Here is a 16,178-nt window from a genome sequence, read left to right on the forward strand (position 1 = left end):
ATAACATTAATTTAGAAACCAAGAACTAAGTTAGAAGCAAACTGCAAATGTTTCAGTTTATGCTTTAGAAGCTACAGGTTGGAACAAACATTTAAAACCCAAAACATTATTTCAGATGTTGGAGTGTATTAAATAGCAAAACATAAAAAATAAAAACCAAAAATAGTATGTTGAAAAGGGTTGGGGGAGAATTGTGTCTGGGATATCCAGACAGACTTTCAATAGTTTGTTCATATTCAAGACATTAGCCATAATGGGAAAAAATGCTAAGAAAAAAGAAAATCAACACATTAATTTTATGTCACAGACAAAAGCACCATGCTCCAAAATTACTTGAAGGTCACACCAAACATTTTTCCAATGAGACACACACTTAGGATGTCTTCATAGCAGGGCTTCCTACCTGCTGCATTAATATTTCTCTGTTAGAATGAACTCTTTTCGTGAACACAGAATCTTTGTTCTCTGTCAGCATCTTTATGCCCATATCATTTTCTCCTTGTTCTCTGATGAGAGTTATATTCCATCTAAACACTTTTGCATTTCCTAAGGCACTCAGTGTCTAAAACTGTCATAGCTCTTTTATTTAATATATATTTTAAAGTGCTGAATATCCATAGCTGAAGATCTTACAAAGATGAAATGATGACTGACACAAACACCAATAAATAGATCTTTATGGGAATGGTGATATAAGCTACAGAAGAGACAAAGTTCAAACTGTTAGGAAAAATTTGATGATTATCCAAAAGATTAGAATTTCCTATAGAATATGACCTTAGAATAAGATCTGCAAAGGCAAATTAGATTTAGGTTAAGCAGGAATGAATGAAGAGGACATTGAAACAGGAGAAACTGTCTGAAAACTCATGAAACCATTGAATGTAAAGAAAATAACGAGTCATTTATTCCAGTTAGTAAGTCTGATGTGCAAAGTCTGCTATTGGATGGTAGGTTGGAACATGCTTAATGGAAAGCTAAATGTGAATCTTGATTGGTCTTTTGGAAGAGTATTTTAGTGCCAGTCATTGAAAAGGGGTGCTCTCCCTAGTACTAGGATGAAACCTTCGTCCTTACCAGTTCTCCCAATCAGAGTTTCCATGATCTCAATTGTGATGACAGAATAATAGAATTACATGCACATGTTCAAACATTATCTGGTGCATTTTTGACTCACTACTCATGACACAGTCATGCAGGTGAACTGTGGATGGCCACGAGTTCTACTTCAGTTCAGTTGCTCGGTTGTGTCTGACTCTTTGTGACCCCATGAACTGGTGCATGCCAGGCTTCCCTGTCCATCACCAACTCTCGAAGCTAGCTCAAACTCATGTCCATCCAGTTGGTAATGCCATCCAATCAACTCATCCTCTGTCATCACCTTCTCCTCCTGCCCTCAATCTTTCCCAGCATCAGGGTCTTTTCAAATGAGTCAGCTCTGCACATCGGGTGGCCAAAGTATTTGAGTTTCAGCTTCAACATCCAACCAGTCCTTCCAATGAACACCAAGGGCTGATCTCCTTTAGGAAGGACTGCTTGGATCTCCTTGCAGTCCAAGGGACTCTCAAGAGTCTTCTCCAACATCACAGTTCAGAGGCACCAATTCTTCGGCACTTGGCTTTCTTTATAGTCCAATTCTCACATGATTACAAGAGTACTGGAAAAGCCATAGCTTTGACTAGATGGACATTTGTTGGCAAAATAATGTCTCTGCTTTTTAATATGCTGTTTAGGTTGGTCATAGCTTTTCTTCCAAAGAGCAAGTGCCTTTTAATTTTATGGCTGCAGTCACCTCTGCAGTGATTTTGGAGCCCCCCAAAATAAAGTCTTTCACTGTTTCCATTGATTCCCCACCTATTTGCCAGTTCTACATAACATCTCAGAAACAGATTCTTCAAAATGTCAACAACTCCTTCCTTGCAGATGATGTACCACATTTTCACTAGTTCCAGACAACCATAAGTAGTGCTCTCAAAGATGCCTCCTGGGCACTGTCTACTTACACTGTTGCTGGGGTGGGAAAGACTCTGGGGAGAGAGATTTGTACTTCGCGTAGAAGCACACAACTTATGCTACTAGTGTGACATTTACATTGATTTGGGTGTTAGAAGTTTTTTGTTTTTTAAATTACCAAGTTGCAGACAGATTTTGTTACTTTTCTTTTATAAATAAATAAGACTGTCTCTTCTATATAACCTCCCTTTTGCCCCTTTACTTAATGTGAATGTCCTTGTAGTTGTTTAGTCACTAAGTCATGTCTGACTCTTTTGTAACTCCATGGACTGTAGTCCCCCAGGCTCCTCTGTCCACGGAATTCTCCAGAAAGAATATGAAAGTGTGTTGCCATATCCTTCTTGAGTACATCTTCCCAGGGATCAAATCTGCATCTCCGACTTGCCAGGCAGAGTCTCTATCATTGAGCCATGTGGGAAACCAATAATACAAATAATTGATTCAATAATCCAAAATCAACAAATACATAGGAAGACACTCAAAATTCTCCAAGCCAGGCTTCAACAATACGTGAACCATGAACTTCCAGATGTTCAAGCTGGTTTTAGAAAAGGCAGAGGAACCAGAGATCAAATTGCCAATATCCGGTGGATCACTGAAAAAGCAAGAGAGTTCCAAAAAAACATCTACTTCCACTTTATTGACTATGCCAAAGCCTTTGACTATGTGAATCACAATAAACTGTGGAAAATTCTGAAAGAGATGGGAATACCAGACCACCTGACCTGCCTCTTGAGAAATCTGTATGCCGTTCAGGAAGCAACAGTTAGAACTGGACGTGGAACAAAAGACTGGTTCCAAATAGGAAAAGGAGTACATCAAGGCTGTATATTGTCACCCTGCTTATTTAACTTATATGAAGAGTACATCAGGAGAAATACTGGGCTGGAGGAAGCACAAGCTGGAATCAAGATTGCCGGGAGAAATATCAATAACCTCAGATATGCAGATGACACCACCCTTATGGCAGAAAGCAAAGAAAAACTAAAGAGCCTCTTGATGAAAGTGAAAGAGAAGAGTGAAAAAGTTGGCTTAAAGTTCACATTCAGAAAATTGAGATCATGGCATCCGGTCCCATCACTTCATGTCAAATGGATGGGGAAACAGTGGGTGACTTTATTTTTCTGGGCTACAAAATCACTGCAGATGGTGACTGCAGCCATGAAATTAAAAGAAGCTTGCTCCTTGGAAAGAAAGTTATGACCAACTGAGACAGCATATTAAAAAGCAGAGACATCACTTTGTCAACAAAGGTCTGTGTAGTCAAGGCTATGGTTTTCCCAGTAGTCATGCATGGGTGTGAGAGTTGGACTATAAAGAAAGCTGAGTGCTGAAGAATTGATGCTTTTGAACTCTGGTGTTGGAGAAGACTCTTGAGAGTCCGTTGGACTGCAGGGAGATCCAACCAGTCCTTCCTAAAGGAGATTAGTCCTGAGTGTTCATTGGAACAATTGATGTTGAACCTACAGCTCCAATACTTTGGCCACGTGATGCAAAGAGCTGACTCATTTTAAAAGACCCTGATGCTGGGAAAGATTGAGGGCAGAAGGAAAAGGGGACCACAGAAGATGAGATGGTTGGATGGTATCACCAACTCAATGGACATGGGTTTGGGTAAATTTCAGGAATTGGTGATGGACAGGGAGAACTGGCATGCTGCAGTCCATGGGGTTTCAAAGTGTCAGACACGACTGAGCAACTGAACTGACTCACTGACTGACATAGGAAGAACTTGATCTTTGGCTAGGGGTGAGGTGATGCTATGGATTAAACCAAAATCTACCCCTCTTTTTTTTTTTTTTTAGGGAAGTTTTTTTTTAATTACTTTTCTTTTGTGTTTTTTAAAATGTATTTTTTAATTGGAAGAGAATTGCTTTACAATGTTGTATTGGTTCTTGCTGTACAACAACACAAATCAGCCATAATTATATCACCTCTCTCTTGAGCCCCCCCTCAAGGTCTATGGCTTAACTAATGTTTTTGGCATCCTACTCCCTCAGTTTCAGTTTCTTCTGTGTATAATCAAATTAATAGTAAGTACCCCCACTACTGGTAAAAAGAATAAATACCCTGAAGGCTTATGTGCAAGGCATATTTTAAGTATGTTATATGCACATTATTTCATTTAACCCCCACAAAACTTTGATGATGTTATATTCTCATTGTCCCTATTTTTACAGATGAAAAATTGAAGTATGGAGAGGTTCAACTGACTAACAATACTTAATAAAATACTTAATAATGGTAGTACTCTAAGGTGGACCTAAGCATTCCACAGTCTTCATCATAATGCACTCTAGTGCCTCCAATCCACCCAAAGTACCCATGTCCAGAGTAGTTGGAAAATGCTAGAAGTAACATGCAGAAAGTGCCAGCACAATGCCTTGCAAAAAATAGACACACAGCACTCTAATATAAACCTGTCATGAAGGTAGCAAAAAAATTAAGGAATTTTTTTTTTTGGTAAAGAATCTGCCTGTAGTGCAGGAGACTCAGGTTCAATCCCTGGGTCAGAAAGATGCCCTGGAAAGGGCATGGTGATCCACTACAGGGTTCTTGTATGAATAATCCCATGGACACAGGAGCTTGGTGGGCTACAGTCCATGGGTTCACAAACAGGCAGACATGACTGAGTGACTAACACTTTCACTTTTCACTTCGTAAGTTTTAAACGAGGAAGCATTTTATCTAAATACACACTTAACCAAAATCTTAAACTCTTTTAGAAATTTTAGTTTTATGTTTTCAACCCGACCTGAAAGGCATGATTACAGAAAATGCCTCAACATTTATTTTGTAATTTTTTAAAAATCTTATATATTATATAATGCAAGTGTTAAAATTATTCACATTGGCTTTTATATATATGAGCTTTGGTAATGGATAACTTGGAACACTTTGGTTAAGTATATAAATAAATGGAGTTTAGAATGATCGATTAGTATAGATAAAAGCCAATTCATTTTTCCTGACATTTGATATAACTAACTTTTTCAGCTCTTTATAATTACTTGCCTTTCTTTAGCTGCTATTGTTAAATGATGAGTACACTGAGTATTTTTAATCTTCATGTAAGAAATTTGAAATTCAAGTGTTAACCATTCTTGGAAAAGTATTCACTTGCTCTTCCCTACGGTTGATTATAATTGCTGGAGCTTAGCTTCTGGGGGCAATTTAGATATTGACAAAAGCAGCTTCCATTTTCATTATAGAACTATTACAGTTAGGTTTTGAAAGACTGTAACTCCACTTTCATTTCAACAGACAGTGTTATATGTTTAAATTTCTGGTGCCTAATGAGGCACATTATAGAAATGCACATATCCTAACATGTAGAGATTTTGTGTTTTACATAGAACATCCATCAGTGAAACTGCACCCTCCCACAGTAATCCTAAGTGTAATCATAATACCTTTAATAGTTATTTTCACTATTCACATTCACAACTCCACTTAGGATGTTTCATGCTAAAAGAGTTAGAAATGTTTTGGTAAGTTTTAAACTAAGCAAATGTTATTCCCACTCCAGATCTTTCTTGAGAGTTTGATGTCTATATTCAACCCTTTGCTAGAGATTCCCACTTCATTTAAATAGGTATTTCCAATTTAATACATTCAGAGATAAAACACTTTAGGTCCTATGGCCCCTGAGTTTGAAACTAAAGGATTATCTTAGTTTTTCCTTTCCCTCTGATGTGATTTTTATCTTCTAGTTATTTTTAGAATATGTCTACGTTTATCTATCCTACATTATTTTAAAGCCATCGTCTTATCCAGCCTGAACAATTTAAACTGAATCCTAATAGTCCCCTTGCTTTCAGTCTAACCCCATCATTACAGACTTTCTTAGACATTCTAGACTTTTCAAAGACCTAACACTGCTTTTGAGGAAAAGTCCAACATCCAAGAATCTCCTGTGACACTGTGCTTATCTCTTCAAATTCACTTGTCTTTCAATTCCTTCCTTCACACTCTGTAATCCAGTCCAGTCTTAGTAACTTTCACTGAGTCCCTCCATCGCTCACCTTCTGGCTTTCATAGATTCCATTCCATGTGAGCTGGATTCTCAGTGCACCTCATGGGCACTCAGTACATAATGCTCACAAGGATTGTCACTTGGTAATTTACCAAATGAGTGCTTCAATTTCCTGTTGAGATTTAGCAATACACCTTGTATACCCATTGGTGTGTATGTGTATGGTATTTACTTATGTACTTCAAAATTTACAAAGCTCTATAATTCTAACTTTTAATTTCAAGTTTCTTATTTAATATTCACAACAAATCTATGAGTTAAGTTGAACATGTGTTGTTAAGGCTACTTTAAAGTAGAAATAACTAAGGCTTGGATAGTTTAATTTATGCATAGTAAGGAGCAGAACCAGGACCTAAAAACAAATCTTACTATATCAATTGTCACTTTGTTTATACCATGTATATATATAGTGCCTCATGAGAGTATTTCATATTACAAAAGCAGAATTTAGTAATGCCAACCTGAAGCCTCCCTACTTGAAAAAGTATTGGAAGCTGTTTTGCAATGCCAAAAATATCAGAATTTGTTTGACACTGCTGATTGTCTCTATTTGTGACAGTAGTTATGATACTTGAATTGTTGTCATTTAATGTCACTGAGGCTCTGTAAGATGTTCTTGTGATTACTGCAGTGAGATATTCAAGCTGCTGCTATGTCTAGGTCAATGTATCTTGAGTAAAGAATATAGGCTGTTTTGACTTCAAACAAAATAAGCATGATTTTAGAAAAAGGTATTTTCTGGATAGACTGCTTCTTAAAATATTGTTAATTGTCTTTGTTCCATTGGATATTGCGCCCTGGTCTACATAGAGCAGTATTTCTAATGGAGAAAGGCCATGTCTATACATATAGAAAAAATAATCCAGAAAATGATTCCAAACCAATCTTTATCATAAATCAGATTTATCATATTTTTAAAACTAACTCTGTGACCTCAAGGAATGATCATCATTTCCTTTTCAAAGCCAAAATGTATTATGTAGGCAAATTATGCCTAATCAGCTTATATGTGGAAATAGATGTTTCTGACAGTTATCACCACCTTGCATCAAATCTAAGTAAATTTTTGTTTTGTGTGTTTATAAATATAAGTATGTACATCAAAGAGTATTTTTTTAATTTAAATGTTTCCCTATACTATAAATTTTATATATATATATGTGTGTGTGTGTGTGTGTGTGTGTGTTTCTATATGCACACTATACTATATATATTATATGTATGGCTACATATATATACTATAATATTTAGCTTACATATTTTAGTTTGGCTTAATATCAGACATTCCTTGAAAAATAAGAAATGTTTCCCCATACTGTGAAAAAACACTTATTGGTTGGAAAATATTTTATTTTTAGAAAGTTTCAGTTAGTTTTATTGTTTAATATTTTAACAAATATAAAAAAAATGATAAATAGCACTTTAAGCCTGAAAAAGAATAAAAGTTAATTGAATATTTGTGTTCACCTTCAACAATAGTTGAAATCTGATTCTCTATTTTCAGATAGTATTTTGTTTCTTCTAGTTTTATATTAGGTGTATTTAGTTTTGGAATGTTATGAAAAAAAGTCAGTATTTAATTTTTATTTGAATTTTTCTTACTCTAACATCTACTGAATGGCATGCTAATTTGTACATTTCTTCTTATAACCAGATGATTCATGCAAATTGACTTGTGAAAATGGAGGAAGATGCATTTTAAATGAGAAGGGTGATTTGAGGTGTCACTGTTGGCCTAGTTATTCAGGAGAAAGATGTGAAATCAACCACTGTAGCAACTACTGTCAAAATGGAGGAACTTGTATGCCATCAGTTCTGGGTAAATAATTAAGTGGTATTATATGTGCAAATAATGTGCAATTTTCCTTACATGTGAAAAATATATAGAAAATACTTAATATTGAATTATAATGAATATCATTCCTGATGTCTTAATAACAAATATAAAAATTAAATCTAATAATTAATTCAAAATAATCAGTGGCAATTATTCTAAATTGAGTATATCAAAGTTCAAGTCACAAAAATTAATAATAAAAATGAACACTATCTTGTGTTAAATGCTTATCGTTGACCGGGCTCAGGGCTTATAGATATTCTGACTCTGGCTTAAAATGATGAGGCAAAATCAGTTTTACAAACCTTATCTTTTTGACTCCAAAATATATATATTTTTAATCCAAGTTTGCCTAATGTTAAAACTCATGTCATTAAAAACTAGATTTATTTGAAATATATACATACTATATCAGTATATCTTATAGTATCAAAGATTCCATCTAAAATCAAAACTACTTTGTTGATATTACAATCTAGTATATTCAAAACACATTGCTTTGGAAATATCAGGTTACTACATATTTGGATATAAAAGAGATTCTTATTAATTTATGCTATAGCTGTGCTTGCATGAAGTGTTTTCTACAGTTCGTAGGTGAACGTTAACATATATTTCTCTACTGACTTGTATTACATTTAAAATATGTTCCTACTGGGAAAAAAATTAACCCTAATGAATAATAAAAATTCCAGTATTAGTGCAAAGGAGATTGTGCAACAATTAGAATGCAATCTATGCACATTCAGTTCTTCTACAATAAGTGCAGATTTAGATAGTCAGATGGAAAATCAATTCATATGTTCTTCACACCCACTACATGGTTAATTTTCATCATACTTGAATTTCTCACTGCTTCTATTGCTTGTTACTCTTTGTGGTGTTTAGAATAACGATAACTGAAAGAGCCACATGAAGAAGCATTTTCAATGGTGTTCAGGAGCAGCAAGCCATTTTCTGATTTACATTCTCAGAGTAAAAACATTACTATTTCTTTGATAGCTTTATGCTTATAAATATTTTTGATATGATTAACTGATAATTAAGATAATTTTAACTACTCATTGGAATTCTAAACAAGAATTCATCAGATTGATTAAATTTAAAATGGCATTAGGAGTCTTACTACATATATTCATTCTGCCTGAGGGGGAGCCAGTCCACAAAGTATATTCTGTTGCCATTGGAAAAGCTGTGTACTAAGACCTCCAATGAATATGCAAATGAAAATCTATTGAATGTGAGGTAAGAGGGTGTGACCTGTAATTATATTTTACAACACACATACTGCTTTAGCTTTAGGGAAGATGCTTTTTTATGCAAATCAGGTGTTTAGAGTTCTTTAGCTCTTAATTTTCTCATTTAAGATAATCTTTGGATTGTGACCAGATGAGTTTCTTATATTTATCTTTGGAAATATTTAAGCCAATGAAAGGGGTTGACACTCCAAACTATGGCTACCTATTCAACCTGAGATGGATCCAAAGAGAAAAATCTCTTTGAAATGTTGAATTTACTATCCTGACTTGAGCTATATAAAGGCTTCCCTGAATCTGCTTGCAATGGAGGAGACCTGAATTAGATCCCTGGGTTAGGAAGATCCCCTGGAGAAGGGAATAGCAACCTACTCCAGTACTCTTGCCTGGAGAATTCCATGGACAAAGGAGCCTGGTGGGCTGCAGTCCACAAGGTCACAAAGAGTCAGACACGACTGAACGACTAACACTGTACTGTTCTGTGAGCTATATATAAATACAGCACAACTTTTAATGTTTCATTCAAATCATTTGTCCAGACCTTGCTGCATTCTTAAAATCCACAATATATCAAGTTATCTATTCATTTATCTAGAACCCATACATTATCAAGTTTAATATCCAGAGTATTAGATCTTGACTTATCTAGAAAGTACAGTCAGAAAAAAATATATATTTCTAATTAGTAATGCAAATAAATTCTCATATGAATTCAACTTGATATATAGCCATGTAGTTATTGTCTTTTAGCAACAAATAATAATAATATGATAGTTAATTAAGTTTTTCACAATGCATTTTTCACTTTTAAAAATGTGGTTTTATAAAACATTGTTTGGTATTATGGACTGTAGAACCTCATTATCTCCACACAAGTGTTAATTTGTAAAACAAATCCCAGTGGGCAGTTCATGGATTTATTCATTGTTGGTTTACTTACAGTTAAGCCTTTGGCAAATTCCTATGTGGACACTATATAACTAGGGTTTGGGGCAGCCTTAATTAAAATTTAGAAGTTTATGACAGTTGTATATAACTATAATAATTGAACAAAGGAAATGTCACCAGTTAATTAAAGGCACACATCTGAGAGGCATAATTAAAATTCTGTATGTAGGAATGAGTTTTTCCTCATTCCTTAAAGTTTTTGTAATGAAGAAAACTAAAACTAAAAATATATGAGTTGGATATATACAGGAAGATACTACAAAATGAAATAGTTTGACATTGACTGTATGAACAAAGGTCCATTTAGTTCATTTTGTGACCTGCTCATAGGAAGATACATTTAAGATAAAGTTTGCCTTGGCAGAGCAATGGAAAATAGAGTAAAGCATTGACTTATTCAGTCATTTTTTTATGGAAAATAGAGAATAATTTATGAAATCATATTTTCAACACTGCTACAGGAGAGTATTTATATTATGTGCACAATTAATCTTCATGTTTATGAATGTTAATTCTCTAAGATATGTTCACACTATGTGATATTTTTCTGTTACAGGTCTGTTATTTAGACTTTGAATGTTTATATCAAAATAAATCAAGGTTTTCTACACAGTCAATTTAGACTAATGGAGAAAGAAATTTTGTAAATTTGGGGCAATATTCTCAAATACTCCCACTCATAAAAGTTTAGAATTATGCATCAGTTCAGTTCAGTTCAGTCGCTCAGTCATGTCCAACTCTTTGCGACCGCATGAATCGCAGCACACCAGGCCTCCCTGTCCATCACCAACTCCCGGAGTTCACTCAGACTCACGTCCATCGAGTCCGTGATGCCATCCAGCCATCTCATCCTTGGTCGTCCCCTTCTCCTCCTGCCCCCAATCTCTCCCAACATCAGAGTCTTTTCCAATGAGTCAACTCTTCGCATGAGCTGTCCAAAGTACTGGAGCTTCAGCTTTAGCATCATTCATTCCAAAGAAATCCCAGGGTTGATCTCCTTCAGAATGGACTGGTTGGATCTCCTTGCAGTCCAAAGGACCTTCAAGAGTCTTCTCCAACACCACAGTTCAAAAGCATCAATTCTTCGGCGCTCAGTCTTCTTCACAGTCCAACTCTCACATCCATACATGACCACAGGAAAAACCATAGCCTTGACTAGACGGACCTTAGTCGGCAAAGTAATGTCTCTGCTTTTGAATATACTATCTAGGTTGGTCATAACTTTTCTTCCAAGGAGTAAGCGTCTTTTAATTTCATGGCTGCAGTCACCATCTTCAGTGATTTTGGAGCCCAAGAAAATAAAGTCTGACACTGTTTCTACTGTTTCCCCATCTATTTCCCATGAGGTAATAGGACCAGTTGCCATGATCTTCGTTTTCTGAATGTTGAGCTTTAAGCCAACTTTTTCACTCTCCTCTTTCACTTTCGTCAAGAGGCTTTTTAGCTCCTCTTAACACTCTGCCATAAGGGTGGTGTCATCTGCATATCTGAGGTTAGTGATATTTCCCCCGGCAATCTTGATTCCAGCTTGTGCTTCCTCCAGTCAAGTGTTTCTCATGATGTACTCTGCATTGAAGTTAAATAAGCAGAGTGACAATATACAGCCTTGATGTACTCCTTTTTCTATTTGGAACCAGTCTGTTGTTCCATGTCCAGTTCTAACTGTTGCTTCCTGACCTGCATACAGATTTCTCAAGAGACAGGTCAGGTGGTCTTGTATTCCCATCTCTTTCAGAATTTTCCACAGTTTATTGTGATCCACACAGTCAAAGGCTTTGGCATAGTCAATAAAGCAGAAATAGTTGTTTTTCTGGAACTCTCTTGCTTTTTCCATGATTCAGCAGATGTTGGCAATTTGATGTCTGGTTCCTCTGCCTTTTCTAAAACCAGCTTGAACATCAGGGAGTTCATGGTTCACGTATTGTTGAAGTCTGGCTTGGAGAATTTTGAGCATTACTTTACTAGCATGTGAGATGAATTATGAATTATGAATTATGCATGAAGGGAGGAAATTCTAATTTGGAAAATGTGAATATGTATAAAATTTGCTAGATGAAGAGGTAATTATGCAATTTTCTAAGGTAAGAAATACATTGGTATTGAGCTATTTAAACGAATTCAATAAGAAGATAGCAGAGGCTCTCTTTGTGGTGCTCTCTGTCACCACATCTATATACTTTGGGAATGACAAATTTTATTCCCAAGAATGAACCTGGAGGAAGGAAGGCTCCACTGAGGAAAGAAAAATTAAATGAAAGTCTTACTGCAATAGGAAGGGCCCTTATAGTAGACAAGTAGATGGAGATAAATTTCTATCTCATTCATTCAAGATCTTTCTGTCCAGGTCAATGCCCAAAATATGATGGTAACGTATATGACTGTCATCAATTATGATCAAGTTTGATGGCCCTAAAAGTGTTTGCTCAAAGGCAAATTAAGCTAGGAACTTGTGAACACCCTTGAAACATCATGAAACCGATAATGAAACTATATACTGATATATCTCAAGTCACTTATGTACCTGGGATGTGAAGTACACAATCACTTAATTAATATTTTGATGAAGGTTGAACATACATAGAAACAGTCCTTTGTTTTTCTTTCACTTTTTATTTAAACAAGGACTGTTTTTAATTTAAATTAAGGTTAATGTTCTAACTCCATTAACTTATTAAATAGATAGTGAATATATTTAGAAAGTACTAAGAGCTGGATATTTGGTCCTATTTTCTTTTCAAGAACCCAAGAGAGTAAGTTGAAAGTATAAAATTTAAAAAATAAAATAGTGTATATAGTTTAACAAATAAGTGACATAGGAATATGCAGCTTTAACTAAATAATGTCACTTTTAGACACATGTTCCAAAGATTATATAATAAAAAGCAAAATATTTGGAGGTGAAAATGTTCATAAAATAATTTTGGAGATATAAACCTGAATCCAAGTAGTTAATATATAAAATATAGCATATCTAAAAGATGAATGATATACGATAAAAACACTGTAACTGAAAACTGTATAATAATAAAGAAAAATAGAGAAAAATCACATTGTATTTTAAAATTTAAAAGCACAGGAAAAAAGCTTGTTTATATAATATTGGAAAAAAACACATATGCAATAGGTTCTTCATTACACTTCTGTAAATGTTCCACCATGCTTTCTTGTTAGAATCAGACAATACTTATTAAAAATTAAAATAACACTAGTTATGGTCATTGTCAGGATAATGATAATTTATATATATATAGATATAGATAAATAGGTTTTTTTTTTTGCCTCTCTCTATATATATAGGCAAATATACATATAAATATATATATAGGGTTGCTTACTAAGTGCCATGCACTCTATTTGGTCCTTGAATTTTTATGACAGACCTATGAGAGAATGAAAGTAGGGTTCTCTCTAATTATGCTTCTGGCTGTGTAAGTCAAATTTACTGGTTCATTTGGACCATATGGTGAGAGCAACACTAAACTATTCAGTGTCAGAAGGCTTGAGTTGGCTTACTTGTATTCATGGAAAAGACTAAAATGTTTCAATCTCATTTCCACAATGCTGGCTGAAAATGAACTTTCCAGAAATATAAATAGATTGTGACCTACAATTTGAAACATGTCAGAAAATATTAAGTAGTAACTGGGAGGGAGCTCAATAAAACCCAGTTCTTTCTTTTCCTTGTCAGGCTTTGCTGCATAGTTCTTTGTAGCCTTTGTGATACTTAAGACAACCCGACAGCTATAGTCAACTTGCTAAAATTATGTATAAATGGGCACTCACTTTCAGTCCAAGAAAACATTATATTAAGTGGAAAATAGAACGTCAAACCTCTTTATCAAAAAGACTAGTGATTTTTTAAAGCATTCAAAACTTTTATTACTTGAATCTAAGTGGAAGTGAAGACAGATTTCACAAAGGAGAGTAGTCTTGGGGATTAGTGGTCAGGAGATAGGCTTTCTGATTGCATTACAGTAAGTAACTGAATAATGCTATGGTGATTTATCTCTCAGCTTATTATTTTATTCTGTGGAAAGAAATAAGAATGTAGCTTTCGCCCAAATAGTAAAGATGTTGTGAGTAAAGAATATGTACCTTTTACATAGTACTTTCAGAGAAGAGCATTGAATGTAAATATGTCTCAATATGTTCTGCAGCTTAAATGTCAATGTCAATGAAATGCTTTTATTGCTTAGGCAGAATATGTATGTCAAACTAAATAATGACTGTATACATAGAAGACTAGTCAGGTATAACTGACTAGGGACATTATAACCAGGGACAAAAATTTACAAGCACAAGATCAAATTAAATAGGGTAAGCAGCATGGTTCATATAGACAAATAAGTATGAATTCAAGTAAATTGCTTAAAAGAGAACCAACCAATGATATTCACTAGCAGTTATCTACCTATCAAAAATAATAAGTACAGTCATAGTCTCTTAAGAAATTCACATTTACTTACTTTTGCCAACATTCCTTCATGGCAATCAATCACACTTTTTTTTTTCTTAAATATATATAGTTTTTAAATTTTAATTGAAGTATAACTAATTTATAATGTGTTAGTTTCAAGTGTACAACAAAGTCATTCAGATACATGTATACTATTTTCCCTTATAGGTTACTACCAAATATTTAGTAAACCACACATTTTCAAATGGTGAGTTTAAGTAGGAAAAAAGGGTTATAATTTATTTGTCCAATAGTGAGCAGAAAGGTTATTTTGCCTACTAAAATCATATAATATCAATTAAATCAAACTGATGAATAACATTTTTTTTTAAATTTTAAAATCTTTAATTCTTACATGTGTTCCCAAACATGAAACCCCCTCCCACCTCCCTCCCCATAACATCTCTGTGGGTCATCCCCATGCACCAGCCCCAAGCATGCTGTATCCTGCGTCAGACATAGACTGGCGATTCAATTCTTACATGATAGTATACATGATAGAATGCCTGAATAACATTTTTATAACCAACTTAAAAACTGTTTGTTTAATAAGCCTAGCTTTTAAAGACACACAGAATTACATAAAGTTATTGAAAAATATACCTTAATAATACATATACCTTAATAATAGCCAAATGAAAATACATGCTTGTAGAAAGATATTACTTTTAGTCAAGCTACCCAGCAAATTTTGCTCTAAAATTACTAAGTATGTAGTAATGCTATATTGAATATACATTCAATAAGTATACCATTTTGAAAGTTTTACAAACATAATTATTGTCATGTTTACTCTAGCGGCTACTGTAACTGAATTATTAATTCAAATGTCAAGGATTCTTGTAAATTCCTAAATTGTAGTTTTACTTAAAATGAAACACTCTATGTAGCATATTTTAGATGTAAGCTAGTGTGATTACATAAGAAAACTAATTTTGAGAATCTAAAGTATGTCAGAATTAGTTCCCTAAGACATTATCTATGATCACTGAAAACCATCAGCATTGTCTCTGCTCATATCAAACACATTACTGTGAGTATATAATTAAAGATAGTGTACATTTAAAGATTCATTTATCTAGATGTAAGTCATAACCATGTCATATAAAGTCAATGGTCATTTAACAGGGATTACTAATAAATTTGTATAAAACCTATGTAACTACTTATCCATGTAATAGAAAAGTTTTCATTGTTGTTATTCTATTAAAACTTGCTATGTTGAATTGATATATACAGATCTACAGGCAGATCGCCCGTAGACATTTTTTTTTTCAAAAGAATGAATATGGAAAAACGTGCAGTAAGAATCCATATGGAGTTTCTTAACAGAGGCAAATATAGTACTAATAAAAATGGCAAAACCAAATACTACTAGCACTGTTAACAATAAATCTACCAGTTATTGAGTACTTGTTAAGTGGCAGGTATTTTGCCAAGTGTTTTACCAGCACGTGGCAGGCATTGCGCTCATGTTATAAAATGAGATGCAGAATGAGATCCAGCGAGGAAATCTAAATTTTCCAAATCTGCATAATTAATAAATATCTAACAAGGTTTCTTTCTTAGGTCTACCGACATTAAAAAAAAAAAGGAATTTAACTTTATACCAAATTTACTTAATTGCTATTA

General features: G+C 34.2%; 1 protein-coding gene across 1 annotated transcript in view; it reads left to right on the forward strand.

Moving 5' to 3' along the window:
- Positions 1-16,178, forward strand: part of LRP1B (LDL receptor related protein 1B) — a 1,972,098-nt gene that overhangs the window by 1,857,586 nt on the left and 98,334 nt on the right. Inside the window, exon 83 of the mRNA XM_068968462.1 lies at positions 7,704-7,868. Within this exon, the coding sequence (XP_068824563.1) occupies positions 7,704-7,868 (165 nt within the window). The remainder of the gene's footprint in view (positions 1-7,703; positions 7,869-16,178) is intronic.

Source organism: Capricornis sumatraensis, chromosome 3 (genome assembly GCF_032405125.1).
Source record: "Capricornis sumatraensis isolate serow.1 chromosome 3, serow.2, whole genome shotgun sequence".
NCBI classification, from domain to species: Eukaryota; Metazoa; Chordata; class Mammalia; order Artiodactyla; family Bovidae; genus Capricornis; species Capricornis sumatraensis.